The sequence below is a fragment of the Musca domestica genome, unplaced genomic scaffold, assembly GCF_030504385.1.
Source record: "Musca domestica strain aabys unplaced genomic scaffold, Musca_domestica.polishedcontigs.V.1.1 19, whole genome shotgun sequence".
Classification (NCBI taxonomy): domain Eukaryota; kingdom Metazoa; phylum Arthropoda; class Insecta; order Diptera; family Muscidae; genus Musca; species Musca domestica.
The window spans coordinates 7352874-7372997 of NW_026712245.1; the positions used below are offsets into that span (position 1 = coordinate 7352874).

The 20124-nt window shown below is 31.9% G+C and overlaps 1 protein-coding gene across 1 annotated transcript; it reads right to left on the minus strand.

Moving 5' to 3' along the window:
• Positions 1-3087: 3087 nt before the first annotated feature.
• On the minus strand, positions 3088-18769 carry LOC101888781 (protein wingless). The gene is made up of 5 exons (XM_059121206.1): positions 17832-18769; positions 14847-15109; positions 8146-8447; positions 4746-5158; positions 3088-3489 (listed from the first exon to the last, which is right to left on the minus strand). The coding sequence occupies exons 1-5, from the start codon at positions 17948-17950 to the stop codon at positions 3183-3185; spliced, it is 1404 nt and encodes a 467-aa protein (XP_058977189.1). The 5' UTR covers positions 17951-18769; the 3' UTR covers positions 3088-3182.
• Between the last annotated feature and the right edge of the window lie 1355 nt (positions 18770-20124).

Consider the following 20124-nt stretch of genomic DNA (forward strand, 5'->3'; position numbering starts at 1 on the left):
TTAGAATAATCTATATATTAAGTGTAGAATTTATATGTCTACGTTTGGGGCAGTTAATTGTTTACGATTCTAATCTCCCATATATCCCATAACACTATTTTTTATTTTTGTGTATTTTTATTCGGTGTTGATCAAATGGAAAAATTGTTATTGGAATGCCAACACTTTTGAAGTTTGTCTAATTTTTTTATATCCTCCACCATACGTAGTATGGAGGGTATATTAAGTTCGTTGTTCCATTTTTAGCTCATCGAAATAATTATTGTACACCTAACAAAGTGCATATATTCTTGATCAGCGTCTGTCCATGTGTTGTAATCACACTAGAGTCAAAACGAATTAAGATGGGAAGCTAACATTTTGTACAGATCAGTCTTTTCTCTGGAGACAAGTCAAGTTCGAAGAGGGAATATATTTGTCCACGAAATCGTATAGCCCCTATACAACGGTATAACCCATTGAAAATGAGATATGTCGGTTCACTTTTAAAAATAGCAGCCATATAATGATACCTCCTGATATTCGGTATTTTTATGATTTTCGACACATTTTTCCATGGATATGTCTAAAAAGTAATATTTGTAGTTTATAATGGGTTCTAGCTCCGGGTTTTCATGTAAAGATCCACGTTTTTGTATAGCCCCCATATAACGGCACCTTCCGATATTCGGTATTTTGAAGATTTTTGTCATATTTTTTACGGATTTGTATAAAAATTGACATATGATCATAATGGGTTCTAGCTCCGGTAGCAGAACATTGAATATTTAGGTCCACATATTACGATACCCAGCGATATTTGGTATTTTGATAATCCTAGTCACATTTACCCACGAAATTGTTTAAAATATGGTTTTTAATAAGATTTGGTAGATGACAATCCCTAAAGTACAAAATTGCCTATATAGGTTCCGATGAAATGTTATAAAAAATAGTTTTCTTTACCCAATGGTGGTGGGTATTAAAAGTTGTTTTGGTGTGGACGGGGGATGTTTACCAGAAGGACTGGACTGACTTTGCTCATCTCCGTATTCAAGCTATGTTTCTTAAAAATCTTATTAGTTTTCAATTTTGGATACAATTGCAAAGAATGATTCCGGATATGACTAGATTGATTCCAAATATTATAAAAGAGATTTCGTCCAAAGAGACCTGGAGCCTAAACCGTTATTTCTGCAGAATCAAGTGCTACATAACCTTTATATCTATAAAGCGGAAATAAAATACCATTTTGCATTAGATCTTGTGACCGGATCCAATTGGTCTCGAATTTCGAAGCTCTAAGTGATATGCGAACGTTTTACTTTGATACAGATATAATTTAATCAGGTTTGAGTTTTATGTTACAAAAAAAACGGAATTCTTCGATAAATATTCCAATATAGAACAGGTCTAATTCTCTCATTCGAATTTTTATATGGCCTAATAAGATTGAAATATTCGGTTGAAACGACTCAATATCGAATGTTAGAGTTGGACACCAGTTATTTCTACAAAAATGTTTACATTTTTTAATATAAAATGAGCAATGAGAAATGCATTTTCATTGAATATTTTTCGATATCGAATGCAAGAATTGGACCCCATTATGCCCAAAATTGCATTCAATCATAAAACTTTGTCCCTACCCATACAAACTAAATTCAAAGCCATTATTTTTTAATTTTATAGAAAATTTTTATTTTTTATATTTGTTTTTTTTTTCGATTTTCTTTTTTTCATTTGTTTTCTTACTTTTTTTCATTCTTCTTCGTCTTCTTCGTCATTTCAAAACTTATCAAAAATAATAATCTTAAACACGATGATGGTACAAAAAAAAAAATACTATACAACCAGAAAAACTAAAGTACTACAAATATAAGTCGGGAGTAATTTAATCAATAAATTATTAATAATAAGCAATTAAAGTAGTTACGATATAAATAAGAATTAGACTTATAAATTAAACATTTATATATAAATATAAATCAGAATGCAAATAATACAAATACACAAAATGCTTCGGGCTTGATATTTGACAAATGCTGTCAAATCAATTATGTTTTTTTTTGTTTAAATTACATTTAAGGGGGGAAATATTTACAGCAAAAAGGAGGGGGAAGAGGGAGATAGAGTAGAGGTTGCTTAATTTAATTATTTGTTTTGTTAATCAAATCAATTTCGCTTCTATTTTTTTCCAACAAAATTCAGTCTTTGTAATTATTATAATATTTATAATTATGTGAAAAAAAAATCAATACAGTGGAACATGGCTACATGTGTTGTTATAAAAAACGTAGTATTTCCAATAAATTCGTGGTAGCCATGTTTTACTGTAATTGATTGTTTTTTTTTTTTTTTTTTTTTTTTTGTGGTTAACCTAACATTTATCTTATTTATCTAATAAACTGGGATTTAAGGTTTCTCATGTGCCTTGCATGGGGTTTGAATGGCCTCAAACCCCATTGCTTCTTCTATATGTATGGGTGTATGTATTTCTATATATATATGTATGTATGTGTGAATGATTTATGTTTCTATTTAATACTGCTAAGAATGTTCTTAAAAAGATCAGCATTGCTTTTTTACAACTATTATTTATATATTTTTGTTTTAATTTATAATTCGATGTTTTGAAAATTTGAGCAATTTTTTTTTCATTTGCGGACGGCTAGCATTTTTCGAGTTTTAAGCAAACAAAGAAACAAAATTTAAAAATTAAACAATGAAACTTAAAATTAAATGCAAAAAATAAATAATTTTGAACCAGCGCTTAGTTAATGAAGCGTTTCTCTTAAATAAAGTTGTATGTATGTAGACCACACACACACGTGAATGTATGTATGTATGTGGCTTATTATTAATTTACAGTGACATTTACAAAGTATGGCAAATTAATTTGTTGTCAAATACAAGACAAGCCAACGAACAACTCTTGTGGGTTTCAATTTCCATTTCGATTTTTTTGCAAAAGTTTATTCGCAGCAAATCCTGCATTTTTGAATACTACAAAGTATGTCGACGATCTAAACAGGCGGGAGGGAGTGGGGATGGCAAGCTGGGGGAATTATTGATACGGGGCAAGGAGGAGGAGAAGTATATTTTATAAAAAAAAAAATAATAATAAACACTACAACAAATAACAAGCCTTGTGCTCTTGGACACAAGGTCTCTTCTCGACATCGTTCTGCTTTGACATGGCCTTACAGACACGTGTGTATCGTCTTTTTCGTTCGACACAATTTACACTTGACTTCACAGCACCAGTGGAATGTACAGGCACAACGCTCCACCACGACCACCTCTTGAGTACGATAGCCACGGCCACAGCACATCAGATCGCAGCCATCAACACCAATCGATGTGTCGTTGCACTGGCGTCCATGGGTGCCCTGAATGCCCAAACGCAGATTCTTTTCACAGAACGATGGTGAGGGCTCCAAGTAGACAATGTCCTTGGTGCCTGGTGGCTTGTGATCCGGATTGTGGGGTTTCAAAACAAAGGAATATCTAAAATGACAAAGAAAATGAAAGGAGGGAAATTAGTAAAGGAATTTTGAAAAAGATTTTAAATTTATAATTAAAAAAAACAAAAATATTTTAAAAAAAATAAAATTTTAAATTATTTTTAAATTTTTACTGCTTTTAATTCTTGTTATAAAAACTCCAATTTATTTAAATTAAAAATTTCAATATTTTCAGTTTTTTATAAAAAAAAAAAATAAAAATTTAAAAAAAAAATAAAAATTTAAAAAATTGAAATTTTAAAATAAAAATTGAAAATTAAAAAAAAATTAAAATTTTAATAAAACTGAAAATTTTAAAAGAAAATTTTAATTTTTTTCGTTTTATAAAAAAAATGAAAATATTGAAAATTTTATTTTTTTTTAATAAAACAAATTAAAAAATTGAAAGTTTTAAAAGAAAATTTTGATTTTTTTTATAAAAAAATGAAAAAATTACAAATTTTAATTAAAATTAAATAAATTTAATTTAAAAAAATCCAAATTATTTCAATATAAATTTATTTATAATTTTTTTTTTCTTTTACGGGTAGGAAATTAGTAAATGAATTTTGAACATGATTTGAAAATTGATGGAAAAAAGAATATTATTAAAGATTAAAAAAAGAATATTTGAAAATTACAAATTAAAAATGAATCAACAATTTTTTTTTAAAAAAATCTAAAAATTTAAATTATTTTTTTTTAATTTTCCACTTTTTTATTTTTTTTTTTATAAAAACTACAAATTATTTCAATTGAAATTTTAAATTTTTTTATTACAAAAATGTAATTTTTTTAATTTTTCACTTTTTTGATTTTATAAAAAATCCAAATTATTTTAATCAAAATGTTTATTTTCCTAAAAACATTTTTTTCTATATTTTTTATTTTAAAATTTTCCAGTTTTTTCTATTTTTTTATATAAATCCAAACTTTTTTAATTTAATTAAATTTGAGTCATTGCCATTTCTTTTTATTTTCTTTTTCAATTTTTTTTTAAATTTTCTAATCTTTTTTATAAAAAATTCAAATTACTTCAATTAAAATTATCAATTTTTCCTACTCCAAACTTTTTTAAATTAAAATTTTTAATTTTTTTCTAATTCAACAAATTTTCAGTCATTGCAATTTTTTTCAATTTTTTATAAATTTTCTATTTTTTTATAAAAAATCCAAATTATTTCAATTCAAAATTTTCAATTTTTTGTTCCAATATATTTTTTTTAAATTAAAAATCAACGAAAATTTAACAACACCTACCTATTGTTTTTACGCCCTTGCCGACCTTGACGACCACGCACACTGTTGCGCGACACACCGCTCTGATTGGGTAGACTATTTGGTGATGGCATATTTGGATGATGCTTGACGACATGTTCATCGTTGAGCATGCGTTCCTCATCATAGGCATTGGGACTGGCGGCATTCGGCGATAAGGCATTTGGCGAGACACCCACAGCATTGGGACTAATATTTGCACCTCCCACAGCATTGGCACTGCCGCTGGCCCTAACGCTATTGCTCATCATTACCCGGGAGGCACCATCGAAACGATCCTTGAGATTATCACCAATCACCCGGAAATTGGCCAAACGCATCCAGCAGGTTTTAACGGTACATGAGCCAGACATGCCGTGACATTTGCACTCTTGACGCATTTCAGCTTGTACATGCTATAATAAGAGAGAGAGAGGGAAGAGAGAAGGGAAAAATTAGTACAAAATGGAAAATAAGTTTATTTAGTTGTCTGTCTATGTGTGTGTGTTTGCTGCAATTCATAATTTATGTGCTGGGCATTTTTGACATTTTATGGCGTATTAAAAGCCACCCTTCTGTGCATTAATATGTTTTCCACTTAATTATTTTTAGCTTTAAAACGTAAAGATTTTTTTTTTTGCTTTTCTGGTCCATGGCCACCAAGAGTTTTTAAATTGAGAGGATATATGATTCCTGTTGGCCATCATGGTCTCTGGGGGATTTTTCTGTTGTTTTTTGTAACCAAACATGATGATGATGATGATCAACATCTTGCCCAACATTTGCAACATTATTAAAAAGCAATAAATGTTTTGTAATACCAGCAAAAAGCCAAAGCCTGGCTTAAACACCCGCCATCTCCATGTAGCCACCATCAATAATAACCCACCACAACGGCCAACGATTGCCAATCGTGTCGAAAAAGGACCCAGCATGAGGTCACAATTCCTATATAAATCTATATATTGATGTTTTGCTGTTGATATTATTACAACGCACCACACAATGGTGCAACATACAACGGCAAGAAATCTGCTTTTTTGTTGTTGTTGTTGCTGTTGTTATTGGCTTTATTGGATTTTTCCCGGTGTGTGCTTTTGGGAAAGCAGAGCTTACGAGGTGGTCGCCTGGCATTGCGTAGCCCCCACCACATGATGTTATGATATAAGCGTAACAAATGCCAGCTACAGAACCACCAACAACGTTAATGATAATCATCATTATCATCATCATGGTGATATTGACGATGATGATAATGACGACGACTCAATTTCTGGACCCCAATAAGGAGTTGAGTTGTTGTTGTTGTTGTTTTTGCTCCGACCATTTTTAATGTAAAGCAAAACGATCTTTGTATTAATTGCTGCTGAATAAAGACATAAGCTTAAGAGGGGCAGCAGCATATATTTTGTGGGAATTTGCGCGGCTCAGTTGGCTGTCTTTGCATGTTGCAGTTTGTTGTTGTTCTTGTTCTTGTTGTTGTAATAAAAATTGAAATTTGTGTTGTTTTGTGGAGCAAACAGGCCAGCAAGCAAGCATTGAGGATTAGTAGCAAATTTATAGACAATTTTCTTTTACTAGCATTAATTGTGCCCACTAACATTAATGGTGTGCCATCGCGTGAAAAGGGGCTATTGGGGGGAAGGAGGGTGGATCAGATTAGTTGTTGATCTGTGTTGTTTGAATTTAGCTGTCAATAGTTTTTAATATATGATTGCATGTAAAGTTAACAACTTGGAGGAAATATTGATGTTCTTAAGGTGGTCTGGGGTGAAATGCAAAATGGACTAAGTCAAAAATTTTCAATTATGGAAAATATTTTTTTTTCTGTTTTGATAAAATAAACTTTAATTATAAATTTAAAACGTTTTGTAACAACTGTGGTGATAAACCTAAGAAAAAAAATTAAAAATTATCAGAAAAAAAAAATATTTAACCCCACAAAGGGGTGAGAATTTTGAATATCCATTGAGCTCATAAAACGCGAAATTAGCATATAATTATTTTAAAACTTGACATAATACAATATTTCTATCAAGACAAGATCTGGTGTGAAAATGGTAGATATCGCTCTACCCCTTCTGGTACCTCCCCCACAACGGGTCAACATTTTGAAAAATTAAAACTCTCATAAAGTGCGAAATAACAATCCAAGTCTTTTCCAACTCGGCATAATACAATATTTCTATCAAGACAAGATCTGGTGTGAAGATGATAGATATCGCTCCACCCCTTCTGGTAACTCCCCCACAATGGGTCAACATTTTTGAAAAATTTAAACTCTCATAAAATGGGAAATAAGCATCCGATTATTTTTAAACTCGGCGTAATACAATATTTCTATCAAAACAATCTCTGATGTAAAAAATCGAAAATATTGGTCCACTCCTTCTGGTAGCTCCCCATACAATGGGTGAAAATTTTTGTAAAATTAAAAATCTCATAAATTGCGATATAAGCATCCGATTCTCTGGAAATGACAATATTTTTGTTAGTTACAGATCTGCAATGAAAATGGAGTATATCGGTCTAGTCCTTCTCGTACCTCCCACGTACTGGGTCAAAATTTTTGAAAAATTAAAATTCTCATAAAATTCGAAATAAGCATTCAACTCTCTTCAAATTTTACACATCTCAATATTTTTACTAACACAAGATCTGATGTGAAGATGGGATATATCGGTCTAGTCCTTCCGGTACCTCCCCCACAAAGTGGTTAAAATTTTAAATAACCAAAACGCTCATAAAACGGGAAATAAGCTTAAAATTTTGCACATCTCAATATTTTTATTAGCAAAAGATCTGATGTGAAGGTGATATATATCGGCCTAATCCTTCTACTACCTCCCCCACAAAGGGACCTCCATTTCCTATATTTATATCTCTGACATCCCAATATTTTTATTTTAAATATTTTTTTTATATTCAATTACTTAGCCCACTTTGCATTTTATTTCCCTATAACATTGTGAATGGCGAAAAAAATAACAACCCACATTAGGTAGTCCCCCTCTCTCAAAACACTGCGGGAGTTTCAATACTTTGCTGTAGATTTTTCTATTTAAGCTAAATGATCAAATGCCCATAAATCGACCACAAAATTGCAATCTAAGGAAGCTCATCAGCGACAGCAGGAGCAGAAACAGAAGAAAAAAATAACATAAAACCACACACAACGTTGTGGGCTAACAACAAATCGCGAAACGATCTTTCTTCAGGCCTTGCCTTAGAGAACAGCCGAGTCATTTGTCTTGACATTAGATTCACAATATTTTATGATCTAATAATGACGACGGCGACTCGGCTTGATTGCCAAAAGTCATAAAAAAACGTCTTACAGCCACATAAATTATTAACTACTTGTAAATTTGTTACCACTACCACTACAGCTACTGCCACTTACCGCTCTTCCTGCCTCATTGTTGTGCAAATTCATTTTCTCTCGCAAATTGCGGCCACGTTCACCGGTATCCACAAATTCACGTGAGAATTTGAAACCGAAACCAATGTTATCGGAACAGCCACCCCATTCCCAGTCGCGTACACCGGCCACACTGCCAGCCTGGGCATTGGCCTGGGGTGAGCGCGTCTGATGGCTATAGTCACAGGTGCAAGACTCAATGGAACCCTCGCTGCAGGCGCGGGCAATGGAATGGGTGACGGCGGCACTGGTTATGGCATAAATGAAACCAGTTTCACGGCATCCTGGAAAAAATAGAAAAAAAGGGAGAAAAAAACAAATTAATATTGTTAAAAAAAAAACATTAAAAAATGGAAAAAAAGTTTACAGCAATGATTGAAATTTGTCTTGAATTATTTGCCACCCATTAAGCCAGATTTTTCAAAATTTTATAAATAAAAATAATCTTTATCATCATCTTTATGAGTAATAACACTTGTCATGAGCTGGACTATTTGTCAAGTCAAGACTAGATGCCTTTTGAAAATGTCGAAGAGAGAGAGAGAGAGAAAGAGAAGGGGGAGCTATGGAAGGGAGTTGGTTTCCCATGTTTCTACATGGCTGGTCAATTATGACACTTCAAGTAATCACTGCCACCAAATGTTGTTCACTCATATTTTATGACAATGAAGATGATCTTGATTATCAAGTGGTCCGCCATCCACAAGAGCTACCAAACCAGCCAAGATCCATTCAAACTATTTATCTCTCTATGGGCAAAAGGATTAAACAATGAAAATTGACTTTTTATGTTTTTTACTCTTTGTGATTGTTCTTTTGTTATTGTCTGTGTATTGTTGTGCATATCGTGTTGCATTGTAGGTCTTCAAGTGGCCAAGATCTGGGAGTTATCAGATATTCTCAAGAGAAGCAAGAACAGAAGCCAGCAGTGATTTAGTTGACATTCTATGAGACATGTCAGGCCATATTTTATGGCAAATGTTAGGTAAATTTTGAACAAAAAAATTATCTTCTTAAAAAATCAAAGGAAAAAAATCGAACAAAAATCCTGGAGAAGGCTTTATGTAAATCCTTATCCTTCTTTTCATTTTTGGAAATAAATCCCAACATGTGCAATAAATTCCATGGCCAATAATTATGAGAGCGTGTGTGTCCGAGTTGAGTGTGGGAGATTTATTTAAATTTAAATCCCTGAGAATGTTAATCAGTCAGCCCAGGCAAAATTCAAAATCCAAAAAAAATACGGAGTCCTTGTCTCAAACAAAAGGGTCAATGGAAACGCAAAAGTAGATGCTCTCGATTGAAAAAGCAATTGTCTTTACACAAACAACACTCAAGGGTGCTCAAACAAAACCCTTCAAATAATTCAACTCAACGATCTGCCCAAAGAAAGAAAGACTGAACAACAAAAAAGATCAATTTCATATTGCACAATACAAGGATTTGTAAGGATCTTGAAAAAAAAGGGATCATTATTAAGACCCAATTCAATTCAAAATCAAACTGACCACGCCTCTTCGGGAACGGAAATCCGTTTGGTGGCAATTGAAAAAATATTAAAGAGATCAAATTTCCAAAAATTCAAAAAAAAAAAAACTCAGCAACGGAAGAAGGCGATATTTTCAACAACTGAAGATGTTTTCTTCTTTTTTTTCTTCTTGCGTTTTTTTTTTTTTTTTTTTTTTTGGTGTTTTAGGCAATGATGATTCACTTAACATACTTGTGATCGTTTCTTATCTTAACACAAAATCAAGCGAGTCTTACACACATCTATATATATTTTTCATATAAAAATATACTTTTTTTGTTAAACACTTCTTTTTAACGCACCCATATTTGTCTGGTTGGAGTATTTCAACTGTTTTGGCAATACCAACGCCCTTCTTTTTTTTGGTGTTGATTTAATGTTGTTAACTGATAACGAACAACAAACGTTGAAATAAAAAAAATCATTATGAAATTGTGTCCAAAATGTAAAACAACTCATAATTTGTTCTCCAAGTCTCCGGCCAAGGCGTGCAGGTATTTTCATACCGCACTTCAAGTGAATAGGTGTTACAGACCTAATTTCCATTCAATTTAGAAGACATTAAGTAAATAAAAATTACATGAAATTCTTATGCCTTATATCTATAGATTTCCTCTACACCTCCTGGGTGTTCTCCCGCTCGCGCGGCTATTTTAAATATTTACATTTTTGTTGTGAGGTTTGATTTCGGGCGAAATTTGTGGTTTTCTAATATTTGTGTGTGAAATGATAGGAATTTCTTCCAGGTTTACCTTAACCTTAGAGTAAACATTTAACTGGAATTTTGTGAGGAAAGTGAAAAGAAAACCCACGCCAAAAAATAAGTACCCTAATTTCCTGGTTTTCTCAAATCTGGAGTATTACATTTCCTGTTTATGGGCAAGTGTGAGATGACAGAAATCCCACTCTCATATGGGAATGACATTTCATCAATTGACACCACCAAACAAAATAATCACAAATTTTGAGTCATTAATCATGAGTAAAATGTCGAAGAAATGAAGAAAAAAATTAAGAATTTTCCACCAAAAATATCGCTTGAAAATTTAGAATTAAAAAATAATGTCAACAAAAAAATCTTTTAAAAAATAAGTAAAAGTCGGTTTTGCCGAATGATATAAAATTTTGAAATGTATGAAGTTTAAAAAGAATCACATGCCTATTTCGTATTTTATGAGCATTTCGGTTATTAAAAAATTTCGACCCCTTTGTGGGGGAGGCACCAGAAGGGGTAAATCGATATATTCCATCTTCACACCAGATCTTGTGTTGATAGAAATATTAAGAAAAAGCGAGTATTAAAGACATTGGATTTTTCTTACGCATTTTATGATAGTTACAATTATTCGAATTTTTTAAACCGCTGTGGGGAGGTGCTAGAAGGAGTGGGTCGATATATTCCATATTCACACGAGATCTTGTGCTAATGGAAATATTGGGATGAGTGAAATTTGAAGAGAACCAGGTGTTTATTTCGCCTTTTATGAGAGTTAAAATTATTAGAAATTTTTGACCCCTTGTGGGGGAGGTACCAGAAGGGGTGAGCCGATATATTTCATATTCATACCAGATCTTGTGCTAATGGAAATATTGGGATGTGTGAAATTTGAAGAGGATAGGATGTTTATTTCACGATTTTATGAGAGTTACAATTATTCAAAAATTTTGACTCGTTGTGGGGCAGGTACTAAAAAGAGGGGGCCGATGCATTCCATCTTTACACCAGGTCTTGTGTTAAGCGAAATATTGTCATGTGTGAAATTTGAAGTGAATCGGATGCTTATTTCAATTATGCAAAATTTTTACCCCTTTGTGGGGGTCTTAAACCATTATTTCGATGAGGCACATTTTGACCTTAGACATATGGCTGAGGGTAGGAAAATAAACCAAAATACTCAAATTTCATAATTATTTTTGATTTCCGGGAAAACATTTTTTGGGGTATTTTCAAAACTTAAATCACTTTTTTCATTGGCCCTGGACTTGCTCTCATTTTCCCCCCATATGTTTTATTCAAACTGACCCTTTTCTGCCCTGACCCTGGCCCCTTGCTGCTGTTCTTCATTCTGGTCTCCTTCTTATCGCACTCTGTTCTCTTATGATATAAAATAACATAATGCACATCTGTCTTTCGATTTATGCCACACATCGATCTTTTGATGGATTTTTATGAATGAGTGTCTTTGTGTGTTTTTTTTTTTTTTTTTTTTTTTTGGTCTTTGGTTTTGCAATTTTCCAGAGAACGCTCATAAACTTGAAATGTGTGGCATATAGTATTTTTTCGTATTTGTTTTTGTTGTTTTCGTATTGTTGCAAATTTAGGCTTATTTGTGGTGGGCCCACCGATTACTTGTTGTTGTATTGACACAATGACAGCCTGTCAAGTGTTGTGTTAATTAAATAAGACATTTTTATATGAAACGAAGAGATATTTTCAAAACAAAAACAAAGGAGATGAAGGAAACTGAAACCCCGTAAAAGGGTTTGTAACAAGTCAAAAATAAACAACAATAATAACAACAAGGAGTTATCAATCATTTTTTTGAATTGGAAAGAAAATATGCAAAAAATATTACCCAGGGAAAGGGGAAGTGCTACCTTATGTCAAAAGGGCCCCTTGAAGAGCCATTGTTTCTCAACAATTTTCAAATAATAATAGAGTTGTCATGAAAAACATATTTCTCTGACAATCTGTTTCCAAAAGGTTATGCGCATGCCCAGAACACTTGAGGGTTTTTATGATCAGGCCATACTTTTTTGTCTCTTAAATGAAAGAGGGAATGTGTGTGCGCGAGCTAAACTCACGCCTGCCTAACAAAAATTATTACAACTACCTGTGTAAGGCATAGTTCTTGTTCTTCTTCTTGATTTTTATTGTTATTATTATCAATAACAATTTGGGGTTTTTTATTTAGTTTCCCCTGGCAGGCCGGCTGACTGACTGAATGAAGCCTTCAAATGTGAATGAATTCAAACGATCATCACATCATATGAAGGCGATAACAGCCGAAACCCAACAAAAAAGAGACAATAACATAAAAAGTCCATAAACTCCAATTTTTATAACTTGTCAAGTAGTGCTGTTTGTTATCAGGCCCACAAAAACCATGAATTCAGGTGATTGATTTTTTTATTAAATTTTTTCGTATTTAAAAATAACGAAAGGAAACCTTTAAGGGAAAGCAAAATTTATGAGTTCTGATTTTGAAATTTTTATGGCCGGTGTTGAATAAATATCTGTTTTGTGTTAATGAAAAAAATACGGTGAGAGAGAGAGAGGGGGAGTTTATGTGATTTTGTTACGATAATTAACACCTTTTAAAAAACAATTAACACCAGAAAGGAGACATTAAATGCCATAACCAGCCAGCCAGCCAACAACCCTCTAGAAAAAGAGAAATCACCATTAAATGTCTTTATTTGTTACGTTTTTTTTTTGCTTGGTAATTCTGGAGAGCAGAGGTCCTTGCTTTCTTTCGTTTTCATGTCGAAGCCAGCAGGACATTTTTGCTGGCCACTTTTGTCTTTGGGGTGTGATCCTTTTTCGGCTTTACAATTTGTTATGCCTCAGACCGTTGTGCAAAACGTTTCAGGTGACATGATTACAAGAGGCTCTTTTGATGGCTCAATTTCTCTTTTTTCGAAAATTTGCCAAAACCATTAATTTCCTTCTTTTTTTTTCCTTTTTGTAATGATTAATTTTTTTCTCTCTCGCTGCAGAGATTACAAATCATGTTATGTATGTTGCCTTGGTAGGCGTTGAGTTTTGTGGTAAATTTGTTGAAAGCCAAAGAAAATTATTCTACCGGTGGCATGACCAATTGGCTTACGAGGTAAAGGGATTTTCAAGGGAAAATGGGATTCAGGGAAATTTTTGGAATCATTTGAATGTAATTTGAAGGAATTTTTAAATTTGAAATAAATCCTAATAGGATTCAATGTATTTTCTAAAAATGTAATCCAAATTTTAAAAAACTTTTTTTTTTTTGTTTTAAAAAATTGTCCTTTATATCCTTTCTTTTACAAAAAAAAAAAATATCTCAAACCACTACGCCAAGAGTTTCTTTCTTTCCCAATTTGATATTTTTGAATTTGAAAAAAGTCTTAATAGGAGTCGAGATAGATTTGAGAGGATTCAAAAAAAAAAAACTGCCCAATTTTAGTCCAAATTGGGCAATATTTCTTTTTCTAGAAAAGAAATCAAATTTTTAAAACTCTTCAATTTTAAAAAAAAAATCAAATTTTAATATTTTTTCAAATTTAAAAATTTCCAAAATATTCCATTTTTTTAAATTTTAAATGTTAAAAACCTTCAACATTTTAAATTTTACAAAACTTTTATTTTTTCTCATTTTTTTTTTCATTTTTTTTTAAATTTCCAATTTTTTTTTTCAAAGTTTCTAATTTTTTCAAAATTTCTAATTTTTTCAAAATTTCTAATTTTTTCAAAATTTCTAATTTTTTCAAAATTTTTAATTTTTTCAAAATTTAAAATTTTTCCAATTTCAAACTTTAGATTTTTTAAATTTTCAATTCTTTTTGGAAAAGAGTCCTGTACAACCCTCCATTCACAGAAGACCAAAAATATCTCAGACCACCACACCCTGCGTTTTTTTCCTAAGACGTAAAAGATGTTTAAACACTTGTCATTATTTGGTTTATGGTTGAGGGCATTCAAAAAAAATGGGAAAAACAACTTAACATGTTATCCTTTTAAATGGCCAGGGCAGACACATAAAACGGACGGACGAACGAACGGACAGACAGTCATACAAACAGATACCCCATTGTATAATAAACATGTAGATATGCATGTATTAATTTGGTTACTTCTTTTTTAGATCATATTACAAAACAAGCCAAGGCACTTGACCCACGGAGGAAATATAACAACAACAAAAAAACAACAACCACAGACATCAGTTATCTCTTACAAATAAAAGAAGAGAATAAAAAAAAAAAACAAAAATAAGACAACACTTGGACACACTATCCTTTTTGAATGGGGGGAACAACCCATTTTTTTGGAAATGGAATATGAACAACAACATTTTCAAGCGCCACTTGTTTTATAAACAGCTACAAAAACAACAACAACAATGTGTCTCCAATTACCAAGTGTGGGAAAACTATATGTTTATATTTTAGGACTTACCTCTATCCACAATTTTTCCAAATAGATTTTTGCCTCTTAGAAAATTACGCGTTGAACAATTCCAACGACGATTTCTAAATTGATGCTGGCATTCGCTAATAGCCAAATTGGCTCCCTTCACCAAGGCACCCAAGACCCCAGGATTGTCACGCACCAGACGACGTTGTTTGCGTCGCAATGTGGTGTGTATGGCCGGATCGACATACATGATACCCGAACTAATGGGTGAAATATTGTTGGGTTCGCCCACCTTGGCAATTCCCCTGGAAGAGAAAAACAAAAACGAAAAATTTTTAAGAAAAATGAAAAATTGTTAGAAAATGTGTTTATGCTTCAATAAGAAAAAGGGGGAGGGGAGAGGGAAAGGGAAAATAACATTACAAGTCATGCAGAAATAGGGGAAAATTATAGGAAATTATTAACAATAAAAAGAAAGGAATTAGAATAATTTAATATTAATAATAATATGAGAAAAAGAAAATAATTGGAGGGAGATCATAAATGCAAGGGGAGGGCTTTGGAATGAGCCCTCCAACTTTGAGGGAATAAAACTTATTTGGCTTGTTATTAACCCCTTTGTCTGAGAGTCTTTTTAATCCCCTTTTTTTCCTCAAAATTTATTTCAGATATTTTTTTAAATTTTTACAAAATTGACAGAGGCTCTTTTCGAATTTATTTTTAAATAAATGATTACAATTTTTTTTAATTTTTATAAAACCTAATTTTAAATTAAATATAAAAATATTAGATTCAATACTGCTGTTTCCATATCTCCTTGATTAATTTATTTATTTTTTTTTTTTTTTTAATTTCCAAACTAGTGGAGATTTTGTTTATAGTTGGCAAAATGTATTGCAATTATTTTTATTTTTGTTTTTTAATTTTACAAAATATAAGTTTAAATGGAATTTAAAAATATTGTCTCTAATTCTCCTCTTTCCATATCTCTCTCATTTTTTTTTAATTTTATATTTTTTCTTAATTTTAAAACTAGTGGAAAATTTATTTCTAGTTGGCCACACACATTGATTTGTATTTATGTCTTGCAATTAATTATTTATTGAAAATAAAATGAGAAAAAACGCCACTGTAATTTATGCCCGCCGCCAAACTTATGTTCATTGTGGTGAACGTTTAACTATTCACAAAACCCCTAAAGCCTGCCAGCCAGCCAGCCAAGCAGTCGGAGACAGCAGGCTGTCAATAAGCATTTTTACAATTCTTGATTATTTTACGTTTATTGCCACAATGAAATGTATGTTACGGCATACGGATTGACACGCTTACGAAACATAACGAACATTACTCGTCTGGTCTACAAAACAACAATGAGGCAAAAATTAATACTCCAGGGAAATGGAATGCAATTCATGATAGTCTAAGAGAGAGAGAGGACCACTTGTCAAAGGAATATATTAGCAATGGAGGTTATTGAGGAGGCTCAGAGAAAAAGAGAAGGTTTTTTTTTTGCTTTGAGTTTCCTGGGGGTCAGAAGGTTTTGTTACCTCTGGCTTAAATGAACTGTTTTAATCTCTAGATCGTCAAAAAAAAAAAATTAGTTCACATTTTCCCTGAACTCTAGGGCAAAGAAATAAAACCAAACTTGTTTTTTCATTTCATTTTAGTTGAATATCATGTGCCACATATAAAAGAAAGCTTTTAATTTTCTTGTGTTTTGTTTTGGCCTTTATTTTACATTAAAACCCAAAACGTTAATAGAATATTTAATTAAACTAAAAAAACTCAACACAACATTTCATAACATCTTCATAAAGAGCCACAAAACAATGACAGCTTCCTACCAAAAACCCAGCAACAACAACTAGAAAATCATGCAAGAAAAAAAAAAGCTGTAAAAGTCACACGTTTCTTGGCCTCTTCCCTTCTTTTTGGGGTTTTTGTTGTCATCTTCATGATCTCCATTGTTTGAACCGCTCGCTTTTAATGATCATGTTTCATGGCGTGCGCTTACAAATGTTTGTTTTTTACTTCTTTTGTTGGTTTTTTTTGGTTTTATTTTTAGATTTAATTTTGTTTTTTGGTTTAATTTCCAGCGTGTTACTCTCTAGCATTTTGTTTATTTGTTCATTTAGACGGAAGTGCTAATTTTTAAAGGAAATATAAATCAATTTTTTCCCACACACCACAAATAAAGGCAGCAGCTTTTGATGGCCAATGAAGTTATTAAATAATGTGTGTGCGGTTTTTTTGGAAGGGGGGATGAACTTGGGATGAACATTTTTGAAGATTACAAAATATTTGTTTATTATTGTTTGGGAGACTCAGAAAAAACATTTTCATTTATTTGAAAATTTTGATGATATTGTTCATATTGACAAGAAAACAAAGAGCACAACAACAACAAATGAAATATATCGAAAAGCCCCACCAGGTCCAAATCCAAATCGATTTCGTTTTTGAAATAATGCCATACCGTTCTGCAAAAATTGTACCTTTGGTTTTTTCATCCTTTGGCTTATATTCTGACTCTAACCCAACCCTCATGAAAAATGCTGTGAGAAAAGTTCCAAATAAAAATATATTTTTTTCGATTTGTGAAAATCGGCTATTGGAAATTTTTGAATATTCGAAAAGAAATTCTCGCTAAATTTTTGTAGCTTTATTCTTTGACACAAAAAATTTTCAAATTTTTTTTTTCAGTTTTTTTTTTGTTTCATTTTTATTTAACCCTTATCACAACCTATATATGATTCATAACTCTCCCTTTCATCAATTTTCTTTATTTAATTTCTATTCCTGAAAAGACTTAAGCAACAAACCCTGGAATTTCTGACCAAACAAAACAAAAGACTTAAGACACAAGAGCTCCCCCACCAAATGAAAGCCCTTCATGGCGTTGTTTTTGCCATAGAGGCACTACAATACACTCTTTACTCATGAGAGCCATTGAAATCATTGTTCATATTAAAATTCTATAAAAATTAAAATTTTGACTAAAAATTATTTTAAAAAATTCCAACTTACCACCACATGGAACCTCTCCCCCGTCCAGGTTTGTGGGTCTTTTCACAGCTAACTTGGGTAATGGTTAGATACATAACCACCCAGTGTAAAATACAACTTAATAATGCTGATAAATCCATTTTTATTGTGTGTTTGTGTGTCTAGGTGTCTTCTTTTTAAATAAGACAAGTCTTCCTCTTCTTCTTTAATATCTTGGACACATGCAGCCTATGGCCACAATTCGGTTTATTTTTATTTTTGAATTTTTTCCTTTTTATTTGTTTTTATTTAAACAAGCAATAAGAAGGGCTTTGTTCGAAACTTGTAAATTTGTATGGCAAACAACAGTTTTAATATGATTTAATTTGTTGAATAAATTCAGAGTAATTTCACGTTCAATTTGCACCAAAAAACACAGAATTTATGTTAATAATTTCCAGAGGCGGAAGAAACACATACATTCATACACCATGGATAGGCTCTAAGTAAACATCACTTTTCTGCTTAATTTTTTGCATGATATTATGGCTATTTTGTTTGGTGTTTGGTCAGGCCGTCGGTTTTGATATTTTTCTGTTATCCAAACTAGTCAGATATTTCACAATTCTAATTTAAGTTTTGCTATATTCTGCCGGTATTTTCACTTGTTCTAATTTCATTTCATCATTATTTTTTCTCAAACATGTTCTAGTTATGCATTTTACAAACTTAGAACCGATAGAATAATAATTATTATTATTGGCAATAGTATTGTTAATAATTTGTTTTATTAGTCACACGAGAAACACACGACGCAAATTTGTAGCTATTATTTTTTTCTGTTTGTTTCTTAGATTTGTTTCAGTTCATGTGCAATAATATTTTGCTGTTGTGTTACCCGGTTCAGTGCTAACAGTAAACTGATTGTGTTCAAGTTCTTTTGCTACACTTCAATATCTGTCGTTTCATGTTTTGTTATGTTCATCATGATGATCATCACACAGAGCAGAGCACAGCACCACCATCGTCGTAGTCGTTGTTGGCGGCGTAGTTGTAGTCGTAGTCGCACAACTCATCTCACATGTTGTTGTTATTGTTGCTATATTGTTGTATGCATATTGTTTCGTTTGTGTGACTGTGTGTTACACCGATGATCATGATCGTCGTTGTCGTCGTCGAAGTCGTAGTCATAGTCGTCCCCTTGAACATAAATAAAACAAACACACACACGCACATGCACACAGAGTATCTCTGACCAACAACATAAGATAGCGGGCGTATACCAACAACATTGATATTACCTATCAGAGAGGCGAGAGTATGTAGTTATTTGCCACAGAGAGTATTAACGCCTACTCTATTGTTGGCCTAAGGAGGGAAAGGGATAAATATAGTTTCATTGGAAGGAGAAAGATAACAAAGAGTAATGATATTAGCAATACTCTCTCCGTTTACTCATTTATATACTTTGCTCAAGTATATAAAGACTTTTTGCTCTCTCTCTCAACGACAGCCAATGGCCAATAAGAAAATATTAACTATTTTGATCATAAAGGTAATAAAGTGATCGCTTTATTTAAATTAATAAATAAAATAGAAATTATTTATAATAATTATAATAATAATTATTATAATAATTGAATGAATATAAATTTAATACATAACTATTTTTAATAAAGAAAATAAGTGTTTTAATTATTTTCATTATTTAAAACTTTAAATGCAAACCAACTCTCCTTGCTCTACACTTACTTTTCGGAGTTAATTTTTTCACACAATTTTTTTCGGAGTTCTCACCTTTGTTGTGGACGCAACCTACCCACTTACCCATACAACCTCGCAAACATTTTATATAAAAAACTTAAAAAAATACATTTGTGTGTGTGTGTTGGAACCTCTTGAACGTTTTCGTTTTCTCTCTTACTCTTCATTGCTGAAACAAAACTACACTGCTACATAAAACTAATTGGATTTTTTGGCTTCTCCTTTCCTTGTCTTTTTGAAAAAAAGCTCGCTCTCTCTCACTCTTTCACACTAGGTTAGCACATTGTCGTTTAGCAAAAGATTTCATAGTCATTCATTCGACTAACCTTTCTTATATACTACTACAATTCATTAATAAATACCCAAATACCTTTTGTTCTATAACAAAAAAAAAAAAAAAAAAAAAACACTTTAAATTGACTCCTAAACATGTCTTCATTGGGGGCAATTAACAATGAAAAGTAATTTTAATTAGGCTCTTCTTTTTCTTATAATATTGAGCTTTTTTCATGCATTTACCTATGGGTATTTTCATATAAATGAACATGTGAATGTTGCTACGAGTTTCCAA

Coding starts and splice junctions, on each gene's coding strand:
- LOC101888781 (XM_059121206.1), bottom strand. CDS start 17,950: ATGGATTTATCAGCATTATTAAGTTGTATTTTACACTGGGTGGTTATG. Junction 15,110..17,831: donor GGGAGAGGTTCCATGTGGTG/GTAAGTTGGAAT, acceptor TTTCTCTTCCAG/GGGAATTGCCAAGGTGGGCG. Junction 5,159..8,145: donor ACAATGAGGCAGGAAGAGCG/GTAAGTGGCAGT, acceptor CTCTTATTATAG/CATGTACAAGCTGAAATGCG.